We start from the raw sequence: 23,042 nt of genomic DNA on the forward strand, positions 1-23,042 counted from the left end.
AATCTCATATATCGTTTGTTAAAATTTTACTAATTATATTGATTTAAGGAATAATATTTATATTCTGTAATCTACGTTATTAATTTTCATTTCACAAATGTTATTCTAGATTTTTATAATCTAATAATCAATTGATACTAATATAACAGATAATCTATTCTCTATAGAAACACGTTTGTTAAATCAATACATTTCTGTACATATGAATTTCATGTTTCATGATCAATTTACAAATGCATAATAAGTCTAATGTTCCTTCAATAAGTATAATAGTGTAAAAGATGTGTCTTTGTCTTGGTCCTGTTAAATCGGGTAAAACATTTTTAATGAAACGGTTACAAGGAGATGAAATAGATAATGCGACTCATACTGTTTCTACGAATGGCATAAATCTTTTTACAATAAAAAATAGTACCGGAGAATTTGACATGATTATTAAAGAAATAGGTGGTAGTATGGCACCAATATGGAAACATTACTTTGAAAAGGTAAATCTTTTTTTCAAAAGGATTATGAACAATAAAAATATATAGGTTGAAAATTTTAAATAAATCTTCGATAATTCTCTAAGTTATTATCCTGCTTTTTAGACACGGAAGCTTATTTATGTAATAGATACAAGCAATCTTTGCCAAATAAGCGCGGCAGGAGTATTACTTTACACATTATTACTCGATCCTAGACTACGAAATATAAAAATCGCATTAACATTGAACAAAATGGACCTTTCTTATCGTCAAATGCGCAACGAAGCCTTACTTATAATTCATTATTCACGTCTACAAAAGGAAGCTACGCAAGAATTATCTATATTTGAAACTAGTGGAATGACCGGTCAAGGTATCGAAGAATTAAGAAACTGGTTGTTTGATCCAACCACTTTAAAATCTGCAATAAATGCAAACAAGTAAATTTAATATATATATATTACGAAAAAATTTTATCAGAAAGTGAATATTTTTTTATTATTTACACTCAATGTTACAAAGATATAAGGATTCTACATAACTTTTCAGCAATTAACACCGATATAATTGTAATATAAATCATTAGCAAATCTTTGTCAAGTATTACAATTTATTACGCTCAAAAATGGAAGTATTATCAAAAGTGAAGTTCATTAATTGAGCGTATAACATTTTTATAACTTGACGTCAATGTAAACTGATTATTAACTTAAATAGTCTTTAACACTTTAAGACATTTAAAAACAAAAGATAATTGTCGCAGTCGATCAAAAAGTTTTTAAATTCATTTAAAATAAGTACTATTTAAATAAATGTTATTATTTATTGTAAGAAATACGTTATCTTCGATATCACAATTATTAAAATATCGAAATAGGTGTACACACTGATGAAACAGTATTTGAAGCGCGGTTTTGTCAATTTGTATGAATAACAAATCCTTAAAATAAGTTCAAAAACTTTCTGACCAGTTTTCACTATGCATATATAAATATTTGAAGTAAACTGTTATTAAAAAATTAAAGTACAAGAGTACAGAGGTACATAACAAAGTATCTTCACAAGAATGGAAAAGAAGAAAAATGTATTTTCCTACTTTCTTGTACTATTAATGATAAATAGATAATTGTATATAAATTCTTTAATTTGTTACCCAAACATTTAAGATTTTTCTTATCAATCTATCTGTGAGCTTTTCAAAATATAATAAACTATACAAATCAGCCAAAGAACTGCATCTAATGTATTCTTGTGAGGTCTTCTACTATTTTTACAAGATCATCCACTGTTGCTTCTTTTTTCATGCCACTAGGATCGTCGATCTATAAAGGAGAAAATGAGTTAAAAGTACAATAGATTATATATATAATTCAAGAAACAATTTTATTTACCATTAGACCACTCGCAACGTCTGCCATTTTATTAGGACTCAAATCAAGAAAACTTTCAATTAAATCTCCATCTATAAAACCTTCACACTGCTCGATTTTTAATTCGGTGTTAAAACTTCTCCAAAAATTGTGTTCTATTTTACCGACGCTTTTTATTACACCTGTTAATCTTTCTTCAAGATTTCTTAAGAATTCATAAAACGTGAATGGAATTTGTGTGACTAAACCAATCGCTCCGCTAACTGTTCCAAATAATACACAACCTTGTGTAGGTGTACTTGATTCACCTAAATTTTGCATCACTAAAGATCCATGTCGGAAGACGTTAACCATATCACCTAAATGAAATTGTCCAACTTCCTGCATTTGTTGTCTTTCATCTTCTGAAGTAGCCGCACTAAAATAGATTTTAATTTATTATTTCATAATATTAATAAATATAAACATTTACAATTCGATACAAATTTATTTTTTTATTTAAATTAATTTTAAAAATTAATGTCTCACCTATCTTTCTGACAAACAAATAGATTGAAGCAATTTTCAGCACCTAAGAAAGTATCATCATCTAAAATTTCAATAGCAGTCATCCAATTTGGATTGTAATCTCTTGCTATTTCTTCAAAACAACCTTCCATTGTTTTATATTGCAACAAAGTGAGAGATCTCATAAGATCTCCAACTAAAATGAAATCTCCTTTTGTTTTCAAGTAAAGGGCAATGATATTATTAAAGTGACTGCATTCTAATCTGAGTTCCTTCTCTGCTGTCCATTCAAATAAACGAACAGTACTGTTGATACTAGCAAGAAGTTTTCCATTGAATTCAGTTAAAGAATAACATGATCCTTTGATCTCTTTCTCTGCTACTTGCGTAAGTTTTCCATCACTCCAGTGATATAAAAGTATTCTACCCATCTTCGGTTCAGTTTCATCTGGATGAACAAGTGCAGTTCCAACTATATAATAGGAAGTAGGATCTTCACCTAATTTCGTTGATATCAATGATAGTGCATATTCAGTAGGCATTAACATATGTGCATGTAAAACTTCGAAAGTATGTTGATCAATAATAAGTAGATTATGTACTTCAATTTCTTGGCAAATGTCACTAGCTGTATGTCCTGTAGGTTTATTGTAAGATGCAATGTGACTGCTGCTAGATGTTGAAGCTGCTTGTGTAGATGCAGAATGTCTTACAATACTAACACCGCTACTATCCTGGATATCAACACGCATCGTTATTACTCCAAATGTTTGAGAACTTTCCTGATAAGCAATTCGTCTCGGTGATTCCCCGAGAGGTACAGTCCGAATATGTAATTTTTGAATTTCATCGATTGTTCCGATTGTCACTGTACTATCGGTTGCTAATGCTAAACTATCCGGATATGATTCTGCATTTAGAGAACACATATGATTTACTTCCTTTAAATTAACGTTGCTGAATACTAGTTTGTGATTTGACGAATAAATTACAGTAGGCCTATCGGAACATGCGAAAACATTAGTGGTGAATAATGATCTAAAAGTTCTTAAGACCGTCGGTTGCGTACCTAAGGTAACTTTCTTTTTGTCAGAAAGTATACCATTTTGTTTATGTAAAGTAAAGTAATACATGCTGCCATCTCCAAGAGCACAAAGTAAATATGTATTACCTTCGAAACATGTCATTAAAATAGATCTAGGTATAATTTCACCACCGAGTAATTCTTTGTTAATTTCTTCCAAGGCAGGTAAAGTTAAGATGCGAACAGAAATATGTGTCCATAAACCTACCGCTGCAATTTTTGCTTCTGTATGACCATCCAATGGAGATATATCTAAACAAGCAACTTCATATTGTAAAGTAGCAAATCCTTTTGGTACAATTTGTCCACATGAAATTTCCATATAAAATAAATCATTTCCAGTAGCACAAAGTACCTGTGTGCCATTGCAAGCAACTACACTAATAGTTCTTTTATTCTCTGGTTCCCATTCAGAAACAACTGTTTTAGTTTCATGTGAAATTAATCTGGCAGATGTTGGTGTTATCTGAATAAATAAATCATTTGTAACATTACCAGTATGAAAGGTTTGTTCATCGGCAACAAAGCCTGGAATATCTGTTTCTTCAACTTCTTCTCCATTTAAAGTCAAAATTCTGGTTTGTCCAACAAAAGATAAGACCAAGGTGTTGTCAAAATTACCACCACCAACTTTTAATGCCCACATACCTTTGATACCTGGTAAATCTATGCTTGCATGTTCTTCAATACCTATTCCATTTCTAATAATTCTAAGAGAACCTTCCTTAAAAGCTCCAGAACATGTAACCATTTGTCCTTGTCCTTGTCTTTCAAGATCAACTACTGCCATGTCAACTATGGGTGCCAAATTAGTAAAAGTTTCCATTGGAACACAATACGAACCATTTTCATCTGCTTTTGTAATTAATTTAACTAACTGTGAATCACCCAATCTACTACCAACAAATATTACTCCATTATCTAAATATGTAATACATTCAGGTATGCTAATTTCTCCTAGAAGTTCAACCTTAAGATCTTTCACTACTTGTGTACCATCTGGTTTCTTTTCTTGTTCCACAAATAACATAAACAAATGTCCAGCCATATCTCCTAACAAATATCGAAGTCCTTGATTATCAACCTTAGCGTAGCATGTAATCGTACTCTGTTTTATAATTGGAGGTACAACTGCAACATACGTGTTTCCATCATGGTACAATATACTTTCTTGGCCTATTATTATTGCACCACAAATAGGTGAAGGTACAGGAATGACTATCATAGCTTCACGTTCTACATTGTCCTGTCTCCAAGGTACTTTAACAAATTCTTTATCTCTTAAAGAAATTTCATGTGTTTTGACATGTCTTCCATTAATATCTTGGTGAATTAGAATCAAAGTGGGATTAGCACATCCATGAAGAAAATTCACATCTTGTACTTGATGTTCTTCCATACGTATTGATGATGCTTTTAATTCTGGATTGTCTTTGTCAAGAGGTATAATTTTAAAAAGACCATCATACAATCTTAAACCAATTACACGTGCTTTAGGATCAATCACAGCTTTGATTCCTGTTTCAGAAGCCTTTCCAATACGATCTGCTACATTTCCATGTGCTTTTGTTATAATTTCTATATTTTCTCCTTCTCCAATACATTCCAAAATCATAGCATTGTAACGTGTAGTTAAAAGAAACAATAGATCTTTTTTCTCATGCTGCAGAAATATATTATAATTCATTAATTATATATTAAATCATTTTATTATGACTTAAAATTCATGCTAATGTATCAATACATATATGTACTTTTATGCATCAATGAACCCATGCATGAATCAAAGATAATTAATTCTTTATACACGTACAAGGTTATATTACTCTCAATAAAACTATTACAAATACGTATTCGATAAAATACGTGAATTTGATTGTATTAAATATCAGCATAGAAAACACAAATAATAAGTAGGATATTTCATAAAAGTTATAAAACAAAGATACTAGTATAACCTTACCGGCGGCCTAAAAAACTTAACGACTGCAATTTTCCCATAAATTCCGACTTCTTTCAGTGGTCTTAATCCCTCTGGAGTAACAAGATATATTTCTAATCGGACATTTTTTGCTAAGATGAGATTCAAATCCGTAGGCGAAGTAAAATTACCTTCATACGTAAAAAGAAAATAATTGTTTATCTACGTAAGCAGAAAATTTTGTTGCACATCTATTCCTACTTACCTGTCACACATGCAGTGACAGCTGTAGGCTTATGTGCCGTTACCACATAATGATGAGACATCGCTTTCATAATATTTTGTCCAACAGCAACTTTTGGAAACTTGTTAATACTTCAACCATAAGATATGACCAAACCAAACACTGGCCTTGCGTGCTTTTCAATTTCACGCGCCACGAAGTTAGCAACGTTTCACAGTGTATTAAGCCTGGTTCACAATAAACACAAGGTCGTGTTTAAAAATCCTTTCGGTAGAAGTTACTTCTTCCATTATTAATTAGGCAAATTATACATACATACATATACATATATGTATATAGTTTAATTGAAAACATATTCATAAAAAAGACGTGAAAGTATGTAAGCTATATTCAATTACAAAAAATTGTCAATCAAATGTTAAAAATTTTCTATTATTTAAATTCACTTTTCAAAGACATTTTTTTATATAATATTTCATATACCACTGTTTTAACAAATAAAAGAAATTAATTTTTATAATACATTTTACAATATATCTTACGATAATAACAATATGTTTATTAAACTTTTATGGTGAACTTATATTCTACCATAATAAAGCTATCACATAATCACTGGATTCATATTATTGAAAATCATTTTAGATGAAGCTCATTCATTTCATTTCTTTGAGTTAAGTTTCAGGAGAATAATTATAATAAAAAAAAGAAACTTTGAAATATCTTAAAAATTTGAAGTGCAAAATATTTTTAATATATATTTTAAATATATTCAGACCATAAACTAATATCTACCTCGATACCTTAAGTTTATGCAATTGTACAATATCACATTATTTGTAACATTAATTTACGTCTTTGATTAAATCTAGTTCTATAATTTATTAGTTAATGATCTGTGAACCCCAAATTTATAATTTGTACCAGCAAATGGCAGTTCATAAAAAATTATTAAATGATAAAGTTAATAGATAATTCAAGTGCATCGTAATTAGTACTAAATGAAGATAAAATACCGTTGTAGAGAATACATCACAAATATACAACTCTTCTGCAAATTTTATCAAGCACATAACAATCTAGTCTGCACAGATATAAATTTTACTCCTCCGTAAGATTAGGTATGTATTTCCTACTTCATTACACATATTCAAGTTTACACAAAACAGTCTTAAAAGAAACATGGGAAGTAAGTTGTAAGGACACATTCAAGGATAATCTAAGGTTACATATCTAGTATCAGGAAGAGGATTTTTTACTGCATAAGTGCAATCGTATTGCATTTAAACCAGTCTTGTTTCCTAAATTGGTAGGATCAAAGCAAATATGCAGATCCAATGACATGTTTAATATGACTTGTACGTTAACTCTTAAAACATTGAATAGACTTTCGTACATAAAAACAGCTCTTTATAATTTATGTAGGGAGACCATCAATTTTTTGAACGTTTACATGGCCATTTGAAAGATTAACTGGAGTCATAGATGCCTTAGAATTGTCACTTGAGCTACTATCACAAGTATCACTTTTACTATCAGTACTAGACACAGAACTATCTTTTCTTTGACTACTTTTACTTCTAGAAACATATCCCATAAGTTCCGAAGAAGAGCTAGAATTTGGAAGGAGACAACTACATCTGCTCCTATTCCCATTACTTGTACTATCACTGTCGCTTTCGCTATCAACACTTGAAACTGGACTGCTGTGCCTCTTAGCTCTCAATGATTCATTTTCCCGTTTTAACTGTTCATTCTGTTGCATTAAATCATCAATTCGTTGCTGACAGATTTTTAATTTTTTTGCTGATTCTGAATCTGTACTACTACTGTTGCTTTCCAAGTCTCGTTGTTCTGTTTGGTGGAAATTTTTACCACGTAACCGTTTTGTCAATAAATCTACTTTTGCTTCTAACTGAAGATATTCCTGTATCAGTTCTGATTTACTTAATGTGCTTAATCTTTCAGCATGAAGGTCTTCATACGCAGTTGAGAATTCCTTTGTTAAAAATTCTTCTTCGTCTTCTGGAGACGAATAAAAATAATCTTCATCAGAGTCAACACTGAAACTAGAATCTCGTGTACGAGAAGGGGCTGATGGTTTTTGAAATGTAGCAGGTAATTCTGAAGATGCAGCTTCTGAAAGCTTTTGGTCAAGATCTGGAAGATCACTGTGATCATCCATAAGAAACTGTGTGGTATTATATGGTGCTGGAGGTTGTCTACCAGTTTTTGCCAATCGACCTCTAGATCTATATCGCAGCTGTTGTTGATATGACAACTGTTGTTTAGAATATGGTTTTAATTTTCTATGCTTAGGTTTACCTCTACGAGTCTTTCTTTTTTTCGTTGCAATATCAATTCCATCTTCATATTGACCTCCCTCCTGATCTCCACTACCACTACCACTTTCAAATTTTCCAGAATTTTTTATTAATAACTTATGACACTAAAACATAAAAATAATTACATTACTCTCTAATATTCAATTTTTTGATTATCTTATATATTATGCTATATTATACTGTATACATGCAAGTGTACTATATTAAGAATATTAAGATTATTTAATACGATCAGTCTTAATTGAATTTCATTATAAAAATAAATCTGAAAAACTAAAATTAATAATTTATTTGAAATATTTAAATTTTCATATGGTGCATGTTCTAAAACGTTCGAAAGAAAGTATCTCACGGTTTTCTTATTGATATAGTCATTTCTGTTGGCATTTTCTCCAGTAGAGAGCGACACTTGTTCCGTAACAGGCAACGATGACGCCGCAGGCGTCGGCTCTGCTTGTACGCCCTTCACGTCATGTACTTTATCAATGCCGCCCGACACTTTCTCCATTACAGTTTTGACATCATGATTCTCCATATTTGTAATATTAACCAGAATTCGGCGATTTGCAGTGGTACTTGCACTCATTACCGTTTAAAAGCACTACCTGACCCACCGATACCTCCCACTCTCGTTTTATGAATCGTACACCGTCACTGCAAATAGCGACTGAATCGCCATGTTTGATTTGTCCGTGATTCCTAGCGATAGCGAAGCGCGACGTGTGCTAACGTTTCAGGAGGAGTAGGGAGTTTGTTCCAAAAGGTGGGGCAAATGTATTTGTTCCCACCGAACCCCCCGCCATTTTCGCTTATCCTTCAAACTCTGCTCCCTGAGAGACTATGGCGACTCTTCACTTCCATACACTGCACCCCTACACTCTTTATTTAATGTTTATTGTCTAGAGTGAACGATAAATGTACACGGCAAGTATACTTTATCATCATACTATTTCAGAAAAATTTGGTATTTCAATGGTTATATGGTTTTAAAAGGATATACTTAAGAGTCACAAAGAAACTAAATCAACTGACTATCAAGATAAATCATTTTGTTCCTGAAAATGTAAGCATTAATAGTAAGTACTAAAATGAAGTAATGTATCAGAAATAGAGTTGATCAATTTAACTTCTGAGTGATTCATATTAGATTGTACAAATGAAATTTGTTACAATTAACAATTCAACAAGTTTTAAGTAGGTGACTATATTGTAGGAGGAATGTAAAAAGTATCGTACTTTCTAATAAATTGGAAGTCTTTTCAAGTCGATTTCTCGCGATATTGTGATTTCGTTGTTTGTGGCTCGAAGTTCAACACTCACGTTATTCAATATGTTCCCTGTATATCTGTGATTCTGTAACTTCACTAAACAAGAACCTTTAGTTTTTAGCCAGCACTCGATCGAGTCAGGTGAAATGGGCTTATAAGTCGTAAATAGAAAGTATGAAGTTGTTTTTTACATAAAATTGTTCATAGTTAATTACAAGTTTAATAATGTCTCTACTACTTTTAGGTGAGATGTATATATATATGTATAGTATGATTGCAAGAGTGTATGTATGTGTGTATGTATATATATATATGTATATGCATGTAAGTACATGCTGTTTTCTATGCTACGACTAAAATGATAGCAGTTTTATATCTTTTTAATGCAACGTAATTTCGCTGTTTATTACTAACGACGCTTGATCTCAAGAAATTTCCGGAACATGACGTATATATTTTTAACATAAGCCCCTGACACATCAAAAATAAGTTTTTTTTATATATCATCGGAATTGTCCGAGTATTTCTTTGATTTTGTAACATACATAAGATGATAAAATAAATCACCTCTATTTATAAATTACAATTTTTACGAGCGATAATTTTCTTCTCGATTATCTGCAATTAAAGTAGAAATTTAATCGAAATAGCGTGAAAGTTTATAATTCGTAAAAGAATGACTTGGGTAGCAGGTAACGAGGAGGTAAAACGATGTAGCTAAATTATTTGCTAAACCGAAGTTATACGTATTGTGTTTGGTGTCGTACAGATATGTCGACCTACTTTACACATAGTTACATATAATTGTGTTATGGCTTGTTATACACATTCAATTCCATACTTGCTATTGAATTGATAGCTAGATACAGATTTCTTTTCACACATATCGTATCTTTCGATTTAATAATATCAGTCGTCGATATTTTGTTCACATCATAAGTAGTTTCCATATTTCAAAGTAAATCTTATCGAGCCATTATATGATCTCTCCCTAGTTAAGAGTTGCATGTTTCTCAACGTGTAAGTACAATATTCAGTAAGTAACATTCCTGCAGGTTATACGGTACAATTGACAATGGTGAAACATCGGGCAGCAAGTATCGAATATAGAAATATATTTAGCAATGTTAATTTGATGAGATATCCACTCCAACCAAACGACATTTTGCTAATCGCATACTTGTCATAGATACAGACCTGACAAACGAACGAGAAGCTTTACTTACTCCAGGAAGTGATAATACTTACGTTATAAACGATTTTCTTTTCTTGTTCAATATACGTATCGACTTTAACTGTTTACACATTTGATGTTATGTGATTCGAAATAATGAACCTTTATAATTTGACAACATGAAAAATAACATAGAATGTTCATAAACGGCTCGCCTCTTTGTCCTTTCACATTTAGTAAAAATATAAGTGTCCAGAATCTCGGAAATGAAATCTGTAACTGGACTGGGTACGTGTATGTAAATTTATATTTTCATGAATACAGCTACAGAAATAGAATTTCTGTACAAATAGAGATTTGTGTTTCACTTTTTAAATATTATGACGAGTAGCTTACTTTATATATTTTATAAATTTGTATGTATTCTATATGTTTCTGCACATTTAAATTCTCCATAAATATATAAATATTTGCAGTTTAATCATAGCTAATATACTCGTATTACGTAAGTAAGAAATATATTAATAAATTTTCATGTTTTAACGAATAAAGACACATTATTTATGTATTTTTTGTGCAATTATTGATCTTGACCGTATATTTACTTACATTCAATTTGTTTTATCGTTCTAAGAATGCTTCCGAAATAAATTCTTCTTTATCATTCGACTTAACGTTAATTAAATTTACATACACGATTAAGACAATTTTCTCAATCAAAAATAAACATGAGGAACAAAACAAGATAATCGCGATCGGAATAAAGATAACATTATACTATGAGTCATCACTAGTTGCGCATAATTAATGATTTATGGAAATTAAAAATATTTTAATATTGTTGATGCCCAACTTTCCGATAATTTACACTACGATTTTACTTATTATATGTTTTAACACGTAACAATGTAATATGATTTGTTTTTCGATGCATTACTATAGCGTATATGTGAACCGTTCAGAACTCGTATACTAATCACTTCCATAAATTAAAAAATAGAACAATGTAATGATACTATAAGCATTATTTCTTTTTAATTTGCTCAGGAATTTACGATTATTTATTTTATGTTCTTAGAGTGGAGATATAAATATATATTATTGAATTTATACTTTATGAAATTGAACACCAATAAAATTAAAAGATGTATAAAAAGTGGAGGTGAAGTTTGGCTTTTGAAAAGCTTATATGAGAGAGTGCATGCAATACAATGGCATGCACATACATATCACAATTCAAGAAGGAAATATGGAATAACATACGTGACTAGCGCAACTATAAATACGTCCTCTATGCAGGAGACTCCTGTGCCACCTTGTTCAGAATTTTTTTCTTCAGATACTCTTTATGCTCAAATTACTATTTGTAAATATTGTGCGCTTGAATTGGCCATGTGATGGATAAAAACACCAAATATCCACATATATCCATTATAATATAGATATTATGTTACATCATCGACAGACTGTCATTGTTAGGTACATATAGATTGAGTAACTGTTAAGATTTAATTTAGGTTTATTAGTAAATAAAAGAAAGAAACTATAAATTAATAAACTCTTTTATATTTTCATATCTACTTTTTTAAATAAAATAAAAGTTATATACAAATATACATTTTTCTATCATCCAAGAAAAGAGTGGATCATTTAGAAAATTCAGAAATAGAGACTTGGTAATTTTGCGCAGCGTTTCAATTGTAATATCTAAGAATAACAGAAGTTGAAGAATCATGGATAGGTAAATAACAATAAGCGTTTAAAATTATTGACTTGTTTTGTCATATTATGTAATCTGGCTAGTATTTCTTCAGTATATTAGATATATGTATGTAAATACGTTTCTTTTATGCGTTATCTTCGTTCCGAACCTACTTTCCGTTGTAACTCTCTCAATATATGTATGTAAATGCACTCTAGTGTAAGAAACACGGAGTGTTTCGTAGCTAATCATCATGAATCGTATGTCACAGTGTTGGATGAGTTGCATAGAGAATACATACACCATCCGTTCCTTTTAAATCGTATTGAAAATATACCTTCTACTTTCCTGTACCTCATAACTTAATTTCAGTTTACGTAATTATAATTACGGAAGATATCAAGCATAACAAATTTTATGCGCGTAATTGAATTTCGTGGGGTTATTCTAAAGAATACGGGGTACTTGATTATATTTCGCTATCTCCTATCGTAATGTGGAAATTAATTACTCGAATCTTAACATAGTAATTTGATTCCTTTTATTTCAATTTATTGTAATTATATATTGTAATTATATATGTAATTATATAAATATATTAATCCGGAAAATATAAAAATTAAAACATATTAAAACAATTCAAACTATCTTGCAGTTTCTAGAAATTCGGTTAGGTGACAAAAATGGTTATTTCTTTTGTAATACATATGCATATATATGCATTAGCTCATAACGGATAGATATAAAATCAACAACGATAATGAATTGTAATTAAACGTATGTCGTCTGTTCCCAAAATGTTATTATATAGATCATAGAAGTGAAAAGTGATTATGAAATTTATGAATACAAGACATATCACTATCTACTCTTAATTTGAATTATTTTTGAAGAAAGGATATATTTAGCAGAAAAAATAATTTTAATTTCTATTAAAAAAATTAAATCTGGTTTACTTAACACTTTTATCTTCTCTTTTTTGGTAATAGCGTTACAATTAATGAATAAACAATAATTTATAATTTGATTATAATAATCAATTAATTATAGCTATATGATTTTCAGTAAAATATTTAATGAATATTTTTTATCGCATATTACTTTGACACAGAAGTGTACTTTTAGTCAATAACTTTTTTATATGTTTGTAACCTACATATATAAATATTTTACTAACTAATTAATGAAGTTATAATTGTTCATAGTGTAGAGATATATACAGTAGTTTTTATGCAATACTCACTGAATAAAAATGTTCAGTAGTGCCCTTTTAAATATTTTCTTTAAAAGTTGTATCAATGTAACAGCGTTTGGTGGAAATCAGATCCAATAGTATTTATGTATGCGCGCGCATACAAATACACAACTGTATACGATGTACAATATACAACGTACAAACTCCAATTTATGTTGAAACATAAAGCATGTATGGATGCATATAAGCATGTGGATACTTACGATTTTAATACTTCACACATGCATCAGCGTTTATGTACATATATGCATAATCTATGTTATAAATATCTATAAATATATTTGCATATACAATGGTTGTAGAGAAATGTCTAAATGCTTAGGTTTATATAAAATATTTATTAATGCAACTAAAACATATTTCAATGTGAATTGACAATATTAAATGATATCTAATGAATATTCAAGAAACTTATTTTTTATAGGAAATGTATGAAAAAAAATTGTTCAAAAACCGATTTGGTAGTAAACAAAAGTGTCGAAATATAAATTATTTATTGTAGATTATATATTATTATTACTGAAATAATATATGCACACATGTAAAAGATATAAATAGTTATATTCTTTATTAGTCCCTTTTTACTTATATCACTTATAGTATTATATTATTTTGTACATTTATATTATTTTAATAATGTAAAAAGTATATAATCTATGTAAAAATTTTTTACAAATACCAGTATATAGCTATATTAAATTATGTGAGTAAATGTTTTCGGATAATTTTGCATATAGGCTGAAAACATAAAGATATCCTTTAACTAAGTATAAAATCATTAAGTATCCATTGTCATACAAACACTTTCCTTTATAAATTCATATATTGTTAGGGAACAAAATAGTAAATAATAAAACATGTATAGATAAAAAGATACAAGACTATTGACGAAATTTGTTCAAAGTTTTAGTAACTGTTATCTCATCTGTCTATCACATAACCAAGAAAGTTCGTGTTATTTGCATCATTTATCCCCATTAATTAAAACAACATAAACCTTCTCGTTTACCTAATACAATAGTAATAATAGTTAACGGTTTATTCAACCACAAGTTCATGTTGGTCTATCTCACTAAATGTTTTGTTAATATCTTGAACCCACTTCAATAATCTTTCTTCTTGGTCCTTTTTCAATTTATCAGTTTTCTTTCGTTTTGTCCCAGAGCTCCTTATTCTTTCTTCCCCTTCTTCGTCTTCTTCTTCCAAAAAATTGAACCTCAGATCACGTTTTCGTTTATATGAATGTCGTGGAGGCTAAAATATAAATATACAGATACATTTTTGCATAAGTGTATCGTTAATAATTTAAAAAATTTCATATAATAATAACTACAGAATTATACCTGTGTAAAATGAGATGGTTCCAAATCAGCAAATAGTGGAATACTATGTGCAGAAACTACTGATCTTTCACCTGTTTCAGATAAAATATCAAATGTATCAGAAAAGTTAACAATCTCAATAGACTTCTTATTCTTTTCCTCTAACTTTTGTACTTCTTTCTTTTCAGTTAATATATTTTCTTTATTGTGTATATCTTCTTTCAATTCTTTAGTTAGTAACTTATTTTTTATTTCACCAATTGATAATCTAATAGGTTTTATATTGTTTCGTCCCATATCTGTTTGAATGGGTTTTTCTCCTTTATTTCTTTCATTTTTAGACTTAATAGAAGACTCCTCTTGATTAGAATCGTTATCACTAAAACCAAATGCATTTTTTAACTCCATAGTAGATACATTATCCTTTTTCAGGGTTCTACTAATAATTGGCGTTGATTGTGCATCATCGAAAATTCCATGAGGTGTTTCGATTGTAATACTCTGTGGCATCTCCATTACATTTAAGAAATTATTTAAATTTGATTGTCTTAATACCCTATCTCTGTTAGAAACTGAACAGCCCTGTAAACCTGATGGTCCAGGTTGAGAATCATATTCTTTTTTCTCTTTATCAAATTGCATATTTAATATATTTCCTTGATTTATTTTAGTTTTAACCATTGTTGCTTCTCTTTTAAAACCATTCTTTGGACTTAATACATTTTTCGTTTTATTCTCATTATTATCAAATTTAAATATATTAGTTACATTGGTAGTATTTAGCTGAATGTTTTCAGTTTCAGTTGGTATTCGTTCATTTATTTGTTCTATTGAAGACTTAAACTGTAAGGAATGATCTATATTTGTAATTTCTGTGCCAAATTTTCTGGAATTTACAAGATTTTTTCTTTTAGGGGTACTATTACTTATGTGCCTTTCTATGTTGATATTCTCATTATTCTTTTGTAAACTATTTTTTGTTTTTGTTATATTTCCAAATTGTTTCGATTCATTATTTAATGTTTGCAAGAATTTTTTATTAATAACATCATACTTATCATTTTGGGGTGTGCTTTGAAATACATTTTTCACTTGAGAAAATGTAAGTAATGGTGCTGCTCTCCAGGGACTGGAGGATATTTGGGGATCTTCTACTAATTTTACAATTGGTGACAAAGATTTTTCAAATAAAGAATAATTAAGCGCATCTTTTTTTTGTATGGTTAATTTGTTATTAAAAATATTTGTTGGTCTAAATGGTTTAAAATCATGTGAGGCTGATGTTTTTGAAATATTAGTTATTGAAATCCTTCTATCACTTAAATCTTCTATCGATAAAATTGTAGGTTTTGTAACTGTTTCATCAGCATTTTCTTCTCTGACTATATTTTCTAAATCTTTTACTTCTTTATCCACGTCTACATCTGTTTTAGGCCTTTCCACTAATTCCTCTTGTAATACATCATTTCTATTTTTAATCAGAGATTCTATATGCTCACCACCTTCAAATTTAACAACATTTGTTTTCTTGATCTTTTCAGGTTTACTAGTTGATTGTTCTTTGCTAACTTGTTTTACTGGAACATTTCTTTTTTTCCGCTTTGCTATTGTTTTCTTAATAACAGCTCTTTTCTTTCGTTTTTTTGGTACTCTTTCAGTTGAATCATTAACATCAAATTTAAATTCATATATTTCATTGGTATTTTCCTTAGGACTTTCTGGTGAACCACATTTATAAATGGGTGGCTTTCTTTTGTTAGGAGATAATTTCTTCACTAATTTATTATTTGTGAGATTTTTAGAATTTTTGTGAGAACGTAGAACTCTTACTTTAGATTGATTTAAAAATGATTCTCTCAAAGACATTTGTCTTGAATTCGAAATATTTTTATTTTTCTGTTTAATAACTTCCTTTTTCTTACTTTTTGAATCTTGTTTATTCATATTAGAATTGCTACGTGTAACAATTTTTTTAGATTTCACTTTGGGATTTGAACTTTGCTCTTTTAACTGTGACTCTTGAGAATTTTGTGTTGGTAAAGTACGTTTTCTCATTAGATATGGAGACATTTTTCTATAAATAACAAATGAATCTAAAAAATATATATAAAATATTAAGTAATAATGTGAAAGAACAATTAAATAATAAAAAATTTATAAGTGAGAATATGAGAATATTTTTTATACTAATTATTACTTATACATATGTTAAGAATTATTATACATAAAGGTAAAAATTTTCAATATTAAAGATAGATATCTATAAAAGTTACATTTATTATTATTATTATTAACTTTGAATAAGTAGAAATAATTATATTTTTTAAATAAAACGAAAAATTTTAAAATAAGAATTTAAGAAATGTCATTTTAATAAACATACTTCAAAAGAGATGAAAGTGAGAATAAATTATTTATTTCATAAAAACTAACACTTTGGTAAATTTCTGTCAAACTAACTATTGACTAGAATTGTATTTATACACATAAATTTAAGTTTTTGTTTTTAATAGCTTAGTTTTTATTTAAAACAATAGACTCAGCTGGTAGTCCGTACCAATGAAAAATCCATACTTTTTGTAGTAATTAAACAATTTCCAAATAATAATCCTAAAATCACTAATACTATTAATATCATAACTTACCTCAGCTGAAAGTTTAATTGACACAGTTTATCGAATAACAATTCGTCGAAAGGCTTGATATAATTTATGTATCGTATACCAACCTTCTTTTACATAAATCGGATATGATTATGTAACAATGAAAAGCATTCGTTTTATTATTTTATACATTGATGTAATAAGCTACAAAACAGATAACATCACAACACAAGGATTTTAGTTTGCGAATTGCGACGTAAAAGTCTACATTAAAAACCATATATAACAGATCAGTAGATTGAGAAGTCCATAATAATCTAGATAGCTTAACCTACCTTTATGTATCGAATGGCAATACTGTCAATGTAGATATCTTTTAACGATTATGAATTATAATACAAATATTATTTAATATATATTTATTTTGTTCAATTTTACTTAATTTACTTTAAATTTATTTTCTATTGCATATACACATATTTTAAAATAATTAAGGTGAGATAAGTATATAGAAACCATAGACCTAAGAATTATTAATTCCTAAGTTCATAACAGAGACATGGAAAGTGTCCTATCTCTATTTTTTTTATTCTATGCCGAAAGAGAGTTCAAAGGATGTAAACAAAATATTTGCCGCCAAATTTTCCTTTAGTGTGTTGCACAATTATATTTTCTTCTAAAAATATCAAAAAATCAAGTTATAATGGAAGGATTTGATGATCCAGGAATATTCTTTTCCGATAACTTCTCAGTAGGTGAATCTAATGAGACGCGAACTAATTTTCAACATTCGAAGAAGAAGTTTATGGAATTTATTAGACAATTCCACGAGGGAAACTTTAATTACAAATATAGGTACCTGAATTAATTATAATGTTTCAATGTGTATAAATTTGGTAATTATATCGTAAATTTTGTATAATATTAATAATATAATAATTTTTTTAGAGATATTTTAAAACGTAATTATAATTTGGGTCAATATTGGGTAGAAATTAATTTAGAAGATCTGGCAGCTTTTGATGAATCACTCGCAGAAAAAGTTTACAAGCATCCAACTGAATATTTACCTATCTTGGAAGAAGCTGCAAAAGATTTAGCGGATGAACTTACAGCTCCAAGACCACCAGATGAAGAAAAAGTTGAAGACATACAAATTTTATTATCTTCAGATGCACATCCAAGTTCCTTAAGAGGAATCAAAGTATGATTTAAGTTTATTCTTAAAAAAGACAATTTTGCTGCTAAAAAAGATGAAGTAATTTTCATATTATATATAACATTAAAATTCGTGATATCTGACATTGGTTAAACTTTTTTATTTTAGCCTGATGCAGTTTCTAAACTTATTAAAATACCTGGTATTATTGTTTCTGCATCTGGAATTAGGGCAAAAGCAACAAAAATTGCTATACAATGTCGTTCTTGTAGAAGCATGCAAACTAATATTTCAATTAAACCTGGTTTAGAAGGATATGTTTTGCCTAGGAAATGTACAACAGAACAAGCAGGAAGGCCAAAATGCCCTCTGGATCCATTTTTTATAATGCCAGATAAATGTCATTGTGTTGATTTTCAAGTTCTCAAACTACAAGAATTGCCAGATCAAATTCCACAGGGTGAAATGCCAAGACATTTACAATTGTATTGCGATCGCTATTTATGTGATAGAATTGTACCAGGCAATAGAGTTCTCATTTTGGGCATATATTCAATTAAGAAAGTTACTAAAACTACTGGTAATAGAGGAAGAGATAAAGCATTAATTGGTGTTCGAGCGCCATATATGAGAGTTATTGGTATTTCTACAGATGGAGAAAATACAGGCAGTGGTAAAATATCATAAAATAACTTTTTGCAATGAATTTCCTTTTTTTTTTATGATATTTTTATTCAATTTCTGTGCTTTTCAGGTATTCATTCATGCTTTACAAATGAAGAAGAAGATTTATTTAGACGTCTTGCTTCAGACACTAATTTATATGAAAGAATTGCAAGAAGTATAGCTCCTAGCATTTTTGGTGCATTGGATATTAAAAAAGCTATAGCTTGCCTATTGTTTGGTGGTTCTAGAAAAAGAATGCCTGATGGACTTTGTAGGAGAGGAGACATTAATATTTTAATGTTAGGTGATCCTGGTACAGCTAAATCACAATTATTAAAATTTGTAGAGAGAGTTGCACCAATTGCAATTTACACATCTGGGAAAGGAAGTTCAGCAGCTGGTTTAACAGCATCAGTCTTAAGAGATCCAGTAACAGTAAGTTAATCATTTTAACATATAAATATCAAATATTTGTTTCACATTTACCAAAATGTTTTATTTGATTTGTAGAGGAATTTTGTCATGGAAGGAGGTGCTATGGTTCTTGCAGATGGTGGTGTTGTTTGCATAGATGAATTTGATAAAATGAAAGAGGATGATAGAGTTGCAATACATGAAGCTATGGAACAACAAACAATATCCATTGCAAAAGCAGGAATAACTACAACATTAAATACACGTTGTTCCGTTCTAGCAGCGGCAAATTCGATATTTGGTCGTTGGGATGAGATAAAAGGAGAAGAAAATATTGATTTTATGCCAACAATTTTATCGCGTTTCGACATGATATTTATTGTTAAAGATGAACATGAGCAAAATAAAGATGTAACACTAGCAAAACATGTAATGAATATCCATACCAATGCTGGTCAAGTTACAGAACAATTGGCGGAAGGAGAACTACCACTGCACATTTTAAAAAAATATATCCACTATTGTAGAACGTAAGGTTATTTTTTGCTTAAAATATTTTATTTATTTGTCATTAATTGATATACCTTTATAGTCGTTGTGGTCCAAGACTTAGTAAAGAGGCAGGAGAGAAATTAAAACATCGTTATGTTGTAATGCGAGCTAGTACCAGAGAACATGAGAAAGATATGGAAAAGAGATTATCTATTCCCATAACAGTTCGTCAATTGGAAGCTGTTATAAGAATTTCAGAATCTTTAGCTAAAATGCAATTACAACCTTTCGCTACACAAATCCACGTGAACGAAGCGCTTAGACTTTTCCAAGTATCTACTTTAGATGCTGCAATGTCAGGGTCTTTAGCTGGTAATCTATAATGAAGTAACTGGTAGTATGCATTTCTTATTATTGTACTTCATTTTAAACACATGTCAAAATTTAGGTGCAGAAGGATTTACCTCGGATGAAGATCATGAAATGTTATCACGTATCGAAAAACAATTGAAACGTAGATTTCCTATTGGAAATCAAGTATCAGAGCAAAATATTGTTAAAGATTTTGTAAAACAAGCATATCCAGAACGTGCTATTTACAAAGTTATACACACAATGATACGACGTGGAGAACTTCAGCATCGTATGCAACGTAAAATGTTGTACAGATTACACTGAAATGTAATAACATTTTTCTTTGCATTTTGTGTTATATATTTATTCATTTTATATATATATATATTTTTATTTTGTACTATATTTCAAGCATTTTCAATGTATAAATATGCATACATTCGAACTACACCTTAATAATGTTTTTTTTTATCTAGGACTGTAATTCATCCTTAAATGGATAATGTGGATGATTCTCGACCCTAAAAGAAATCAAAGGGATTTTATATTTTTACATTATTTGGAATGAAATATCTTTAATAAATATATTTACCCCTTAAAAAACAAGAAATTAAAAATTCTTCCACGTACACCTTTGTCTAAGGTACTCAAAATTTTCATTTCTTCTTCATTTAATGAAAAACTAAATAAATCAATGTTTGCCTTAACTCTCTCGGGAGATTTACTTTTTGGAATTACAACAACATTTAATTGTAATGAGTAACGTAGTAAAACTTGTGCTGGTGATCGTTTATGTTCTGCGCTTATTTTTTGTACTATTGGATGTCCCAGAACATCTGGAAAGTCTTCAACATTATGATTATATTTCGTTTGAAAATGCGTTTTAGCTCCTGGTGATCCCAAGGGGCTGTAGGCTGTTATAATGATATTGTGCGTTTGACACAATTGCCGTAGCGAATTTTGTTGCAGGTATGCATGCAATTCCACCTAATAATAATTAAAGTAATTACGAAACTATATCAAAGCCAATAATAAAATTTATTTACATGTCAAACCTACTTGTAAGTTACTTGGCTTAATTTGTGCATTCTCCCATATATTTAAAATTTGTTTTTCATTAAAGTTACTTAAACCTATAGACTTTGTACGACCTTTTCTTACTTGTTCTTCCATTTCCTGAGATATTAAATAAAACAATCAATTATAAGTTACTAATATTTTATTCATTAATAGTGCTATAGAATTAAACCTTCCACACTGAAACAGGATCTGTATCAAGATCCAACATAAAACTTCCATCTTCATTAATTGCTGAGGTACAAGTACTTTCATCTAATTTAAAGGCAAAAGGCATGTGGATTAAATACATATCCAAATAATCTAAACCAAGTCTTTTCAGTGATAAATTAATAAACTTCTCTACATCTGATGGTCGATTACCAAAATTAGGTAACTAAAAAGGTAATTAAATATTTTTTTATCTTTATATATGTATAAGTTATCTTTTTAATATATGTTAAATATTACCTTTGAAGTAATAAAAAGATCTTCGCGCTTCCCACCTTTTCTAAACCATTCTTTTAATACCGCTCCTATTGCTTCTTCATTATTATAATTAAATGCAGTATCAATGTGTTTATAGCCAGCATCTAGAGCAGCTATCACAACTTTTTCAATTTCTTCAGGTTTAGCCTTCAGAAAGTATGCAACATTATAGTTTTAAGTTTCAGTACAAATGAAAAATATAAATTAATTTAAACATTTAAAAAAGGTACTTGAATTTAAATAATAAGTTAATAATTAAATCACCTGCCATGTACCCAAACCCACAGTAGGCATGTCATACCCTGATAACAATCGTACTGTTTGCATATTTCCTTCCTTCAATTGGTTTAATGCTGTAAAAGATATTTATACAAATTTATTTAAATAATATTATTTTATATCCTTTTAATATTGCTGTCATATTATTACAACAATTTTCAAGATTACCATAAGCTATTATTTTTAGATATATATAAATTATCTACTTTGCAGTAGCGCTATTTGGATACAAAATCAATTTCTAAAGTTAGATCAGACTTGTACTGTTCTGCATACATAAGTTCACGTTTATAGAGAAAGAGAGTTGTATATATGTAAGTTCACAGACGTTTATTGATCTGCGGTAAGTTTTACGGCTAACATCGTTTAAAACGTTCTAGAAAATTGTTATTTGTATTACAATTTAGATAGAAATTCGATTTTTGTTGTTTCTTGTGTTAAAATTATTTCAAAATATTGTTTCACACAGTGATATAAGCGACAATTTAAAATAACCGGTAGCAGAATATACTGCGTACGAGTCTAGTTTTATGTCTATATTTATACTATCAAAACTATGCGAAATAAATAATTTAATTTAAAAATTTTAAATAGATTAAAAAGATAACGTACGTAATGATAGTACTAAACGTTGCTGTTGATTTGTTACGAAAAAACAATTGATAAATTTATGTTTCACATATCGGCTAGTGAATTTATCAAATAAATGTTGATGATATTTAAGCATGTTTATTGGAAACATGATAAGTTTTTAAAAATTGTATAGATTATATCCCTACTAGACAGTGCAAACAGAAACAGAATGAAATATCATAAATAATTAAGATTCAAATAAGTTACTTGAATTATCTTCCCGCGTTGCGTTAATACC

At 29.1% G+C, this 23,042-nt stretch overlaps 7 protein-coding genes across 12 annotated transcripts; 3 read left to right on the forward strand and 4 right to left on the reverse strand.

Annotated features, from left to right (window-relative positions):
- The first annotated feature begins 117 nt into the window (after positions 1–117).
- Positions 118–915, forward strand: LOC122567585 (ADP-ribosylation factor-like protein 16). The gene is made up of 2 exons (XM_043726274.1): positions 118–488; positions 591–915. The coding sequence occupies exons 1-2, from the start codon at positions 282–284 to the stop codon at positions 909–911; spliced, it is 528 nt and encodes a 175-aa protein (XP_043582209.1). The 5' UTR covers positions 118–281; the 3' UTR covers positions 912–915.
- A 23-nt stretch (positions 916–938) lies between these two features.
- Positions 939–6,041, reverse strand: LOC122567568 (DNA damage-binding protein 1). Its single transcript, XM_043726246.1, has 5 exons — positions 5,615–6,041; positions 5,392–5,540; positions 2,366–5,091; positions 1,859–2,255; positions 939–1,789 (listed from the first exon to the last, which is right to left on the reverse strand). The coding sequence occupies exons 1-5, from the start codon at positions 5,682–5,684 to the stop codon at positions 1,706–1,708; spliced, it is 3,426 nt and encodes a 1,141-aa protein (XP_043582181.1). The 5' UTR covers positions 5,685–6,041; the 3' UTR covers positions 939–1,705.
- Positions 6,042–6,920: 879 nt separating this feature from the next.
- LOC122567578 (protein HEXIM1) lies at positions 6,921–8,669 on the reverse strand. Its single transcript, XM_043726264.1, has 2 exons — positions 8,291–8,669; positions 6,921–8,042 (listed from the first exon to the last, which is right to left on the reverse strand). Exons 1-2 carry the CDS (start codon positions 8,522–8,524, stop codon positions 7,011–7,013), a joined length of 1,266 nt encoding a protein of 421 aa, XP_043582199.1. The 5' UTR covers positions 8,525–8,669; the 3' UTR covers positions 6,921–7,010.
- Positions 8,670–9,337: 668 nt separating this feature from the next.
- On the forward strand, positions 9,338–12,831 carry LOC122567587. Its single transcript, XM_043726277.1, has 2 exons — positions 9,338–9,450; positions 11,459–12,831. Exons 1-2 carry the CDS (start codon positions 9,432–9,434, stop codon positions 11,776–11,778), a joined length of 339 nt encoding a protein of 112 aa, XP_043582212.1. The 5' UTR covers positions 9,338–9,431; the 3' UTR covers positions 11,779–12,831.
- A 1,147-nt stretch (positions 12,832–13,978) lies between these two features.
- Positions 13,979–17,523, reverse strand: LOC122567572 (uncharacterized protein PFB0145c-like). Of its 2 annotated transcripts, none has more exons than XM_043726256.1 (3): positions 17,305–17,523; positions 14,681–16,733; positions 13,979–14,591 (listed from the first exon to the last, which is right to left on the reverse strand). In XM_043726256.1, exons 2-3 carry the CDS (start codon positions 16,727–16,729, stop codon positions 14,376–14,378), a joined length of 2,265 nt encoding a protein of 754 aa, XP_043582191.1. In that variant the 5' UTR covers positions 16,730–16,733; positions 17,305–17,523; the 3' UTR covers positions 13,979–14,375. The 2 variants fall into 2 exon arrangements, with proteins under 2 accessions (XP_043582191.1, XP_043582190.1); XM_043726255.1 differs by having other exon boundaries at positions 13,981–14,591; positions 14,681–16,752.
- A 172-nt stretch (positions 17,524–17,695) lies between these two features.
- Positions 17,696–20,965, forward strand: LOC122567575 (DNA replication licensing factor Mcm5-like). Of its 2 annotated transcripts, XM_043726260.1 has the most exons (9): positions 17,696–17,757; positions 17,866–18,117; positions 18,211–18,466; positions 18,590–19,094; positions 19,176–19,522; positions 19,598–20,031; positions 20,094–20,365; positions 20,442–20,674; positions 20,824–20,965. In XM_043726260.1, exons 2-8 carry the CDS (start codon positions 17,966–17,968, stop codon positions 20,669–20,671), a joined length of 2,196 nt encoding a protein of 731 aa, XP_043582195.1. In that variant the 5' UTR covers positions 17,696–17,757; positions 17,866–17,965; the 3' UTR covers positions 20,672–20,674; positions 20,824–20,965. The 2 variants fall into 2 exon arrangements, with proteins under 2 accessions (XP_043582195.1, XP_043582194.1); XM_043726259.1 differs by having other exon boundaries at positions 17,716–18,117.
- On the reverse strand, positions 20,229–22,958 carry LOC122567579 (aldo-keto reductase family 1 member A1-like). 4 transcript variants are annotated; one of them, XR_006316819.1, is made up of 9 exons: positions 22,784–22,958; positions 22,157–22,245; positions 21,875–22,039; positions 21,597–21,800; positions 21,407–21,523; positions 20,940–21,334; positions 20,799–20,868; positions 20,458–20,667; positions 20,229–20,370 (listed from the first exon to the last, which is right to left on the reverse strand). XR_006316819.1 is itself a non-coding variant. In XM_043726265.1 (7 exons), exons 1-7 carry the CDS (start codon positions 22,911–22,913, stop codon positions 20,820–20,822), a joined length of 1,149 nt encoding a protein of 382 aa, XP_043582200.1. In that variant the 5' UTR covers positions 22,914–22,957; the 3' UTR covers positions 20,687–20,819. The 4 variants fall into 4 exon arrangements, 1 of the variants encoding a protein (XP_043582200.1); XR_006316818.1 differs by having other exon boundaries at positions 20,786–20,868; positions 22,784–22,957; XR_006316820.1 differs by lacking the exon at positions 22,784–22,958 and adding an exon at positions 22,340–22,677 and having other exon boundaries at positions 20,786–20,868.
- Between the last annotated feature and the right edge of the window lie 84 nt (positions 22,959–23,042).

This window comes from Bombus pyrosoma, linkage group LG5, assembly GCF_014825855.1.
Source record: "Bombus pyrosoma isolate SC7728 linkage group LG5, ASM1482585v1, whole genome shotgun sequence".
Classification (NCBI taxonomy): domain Eukaryota; kingdom Metazoa; phylum Arthropoda; class Insecta; order Hymenoptera; family Apidae; genus Bombus; species Bombus pyrosoma.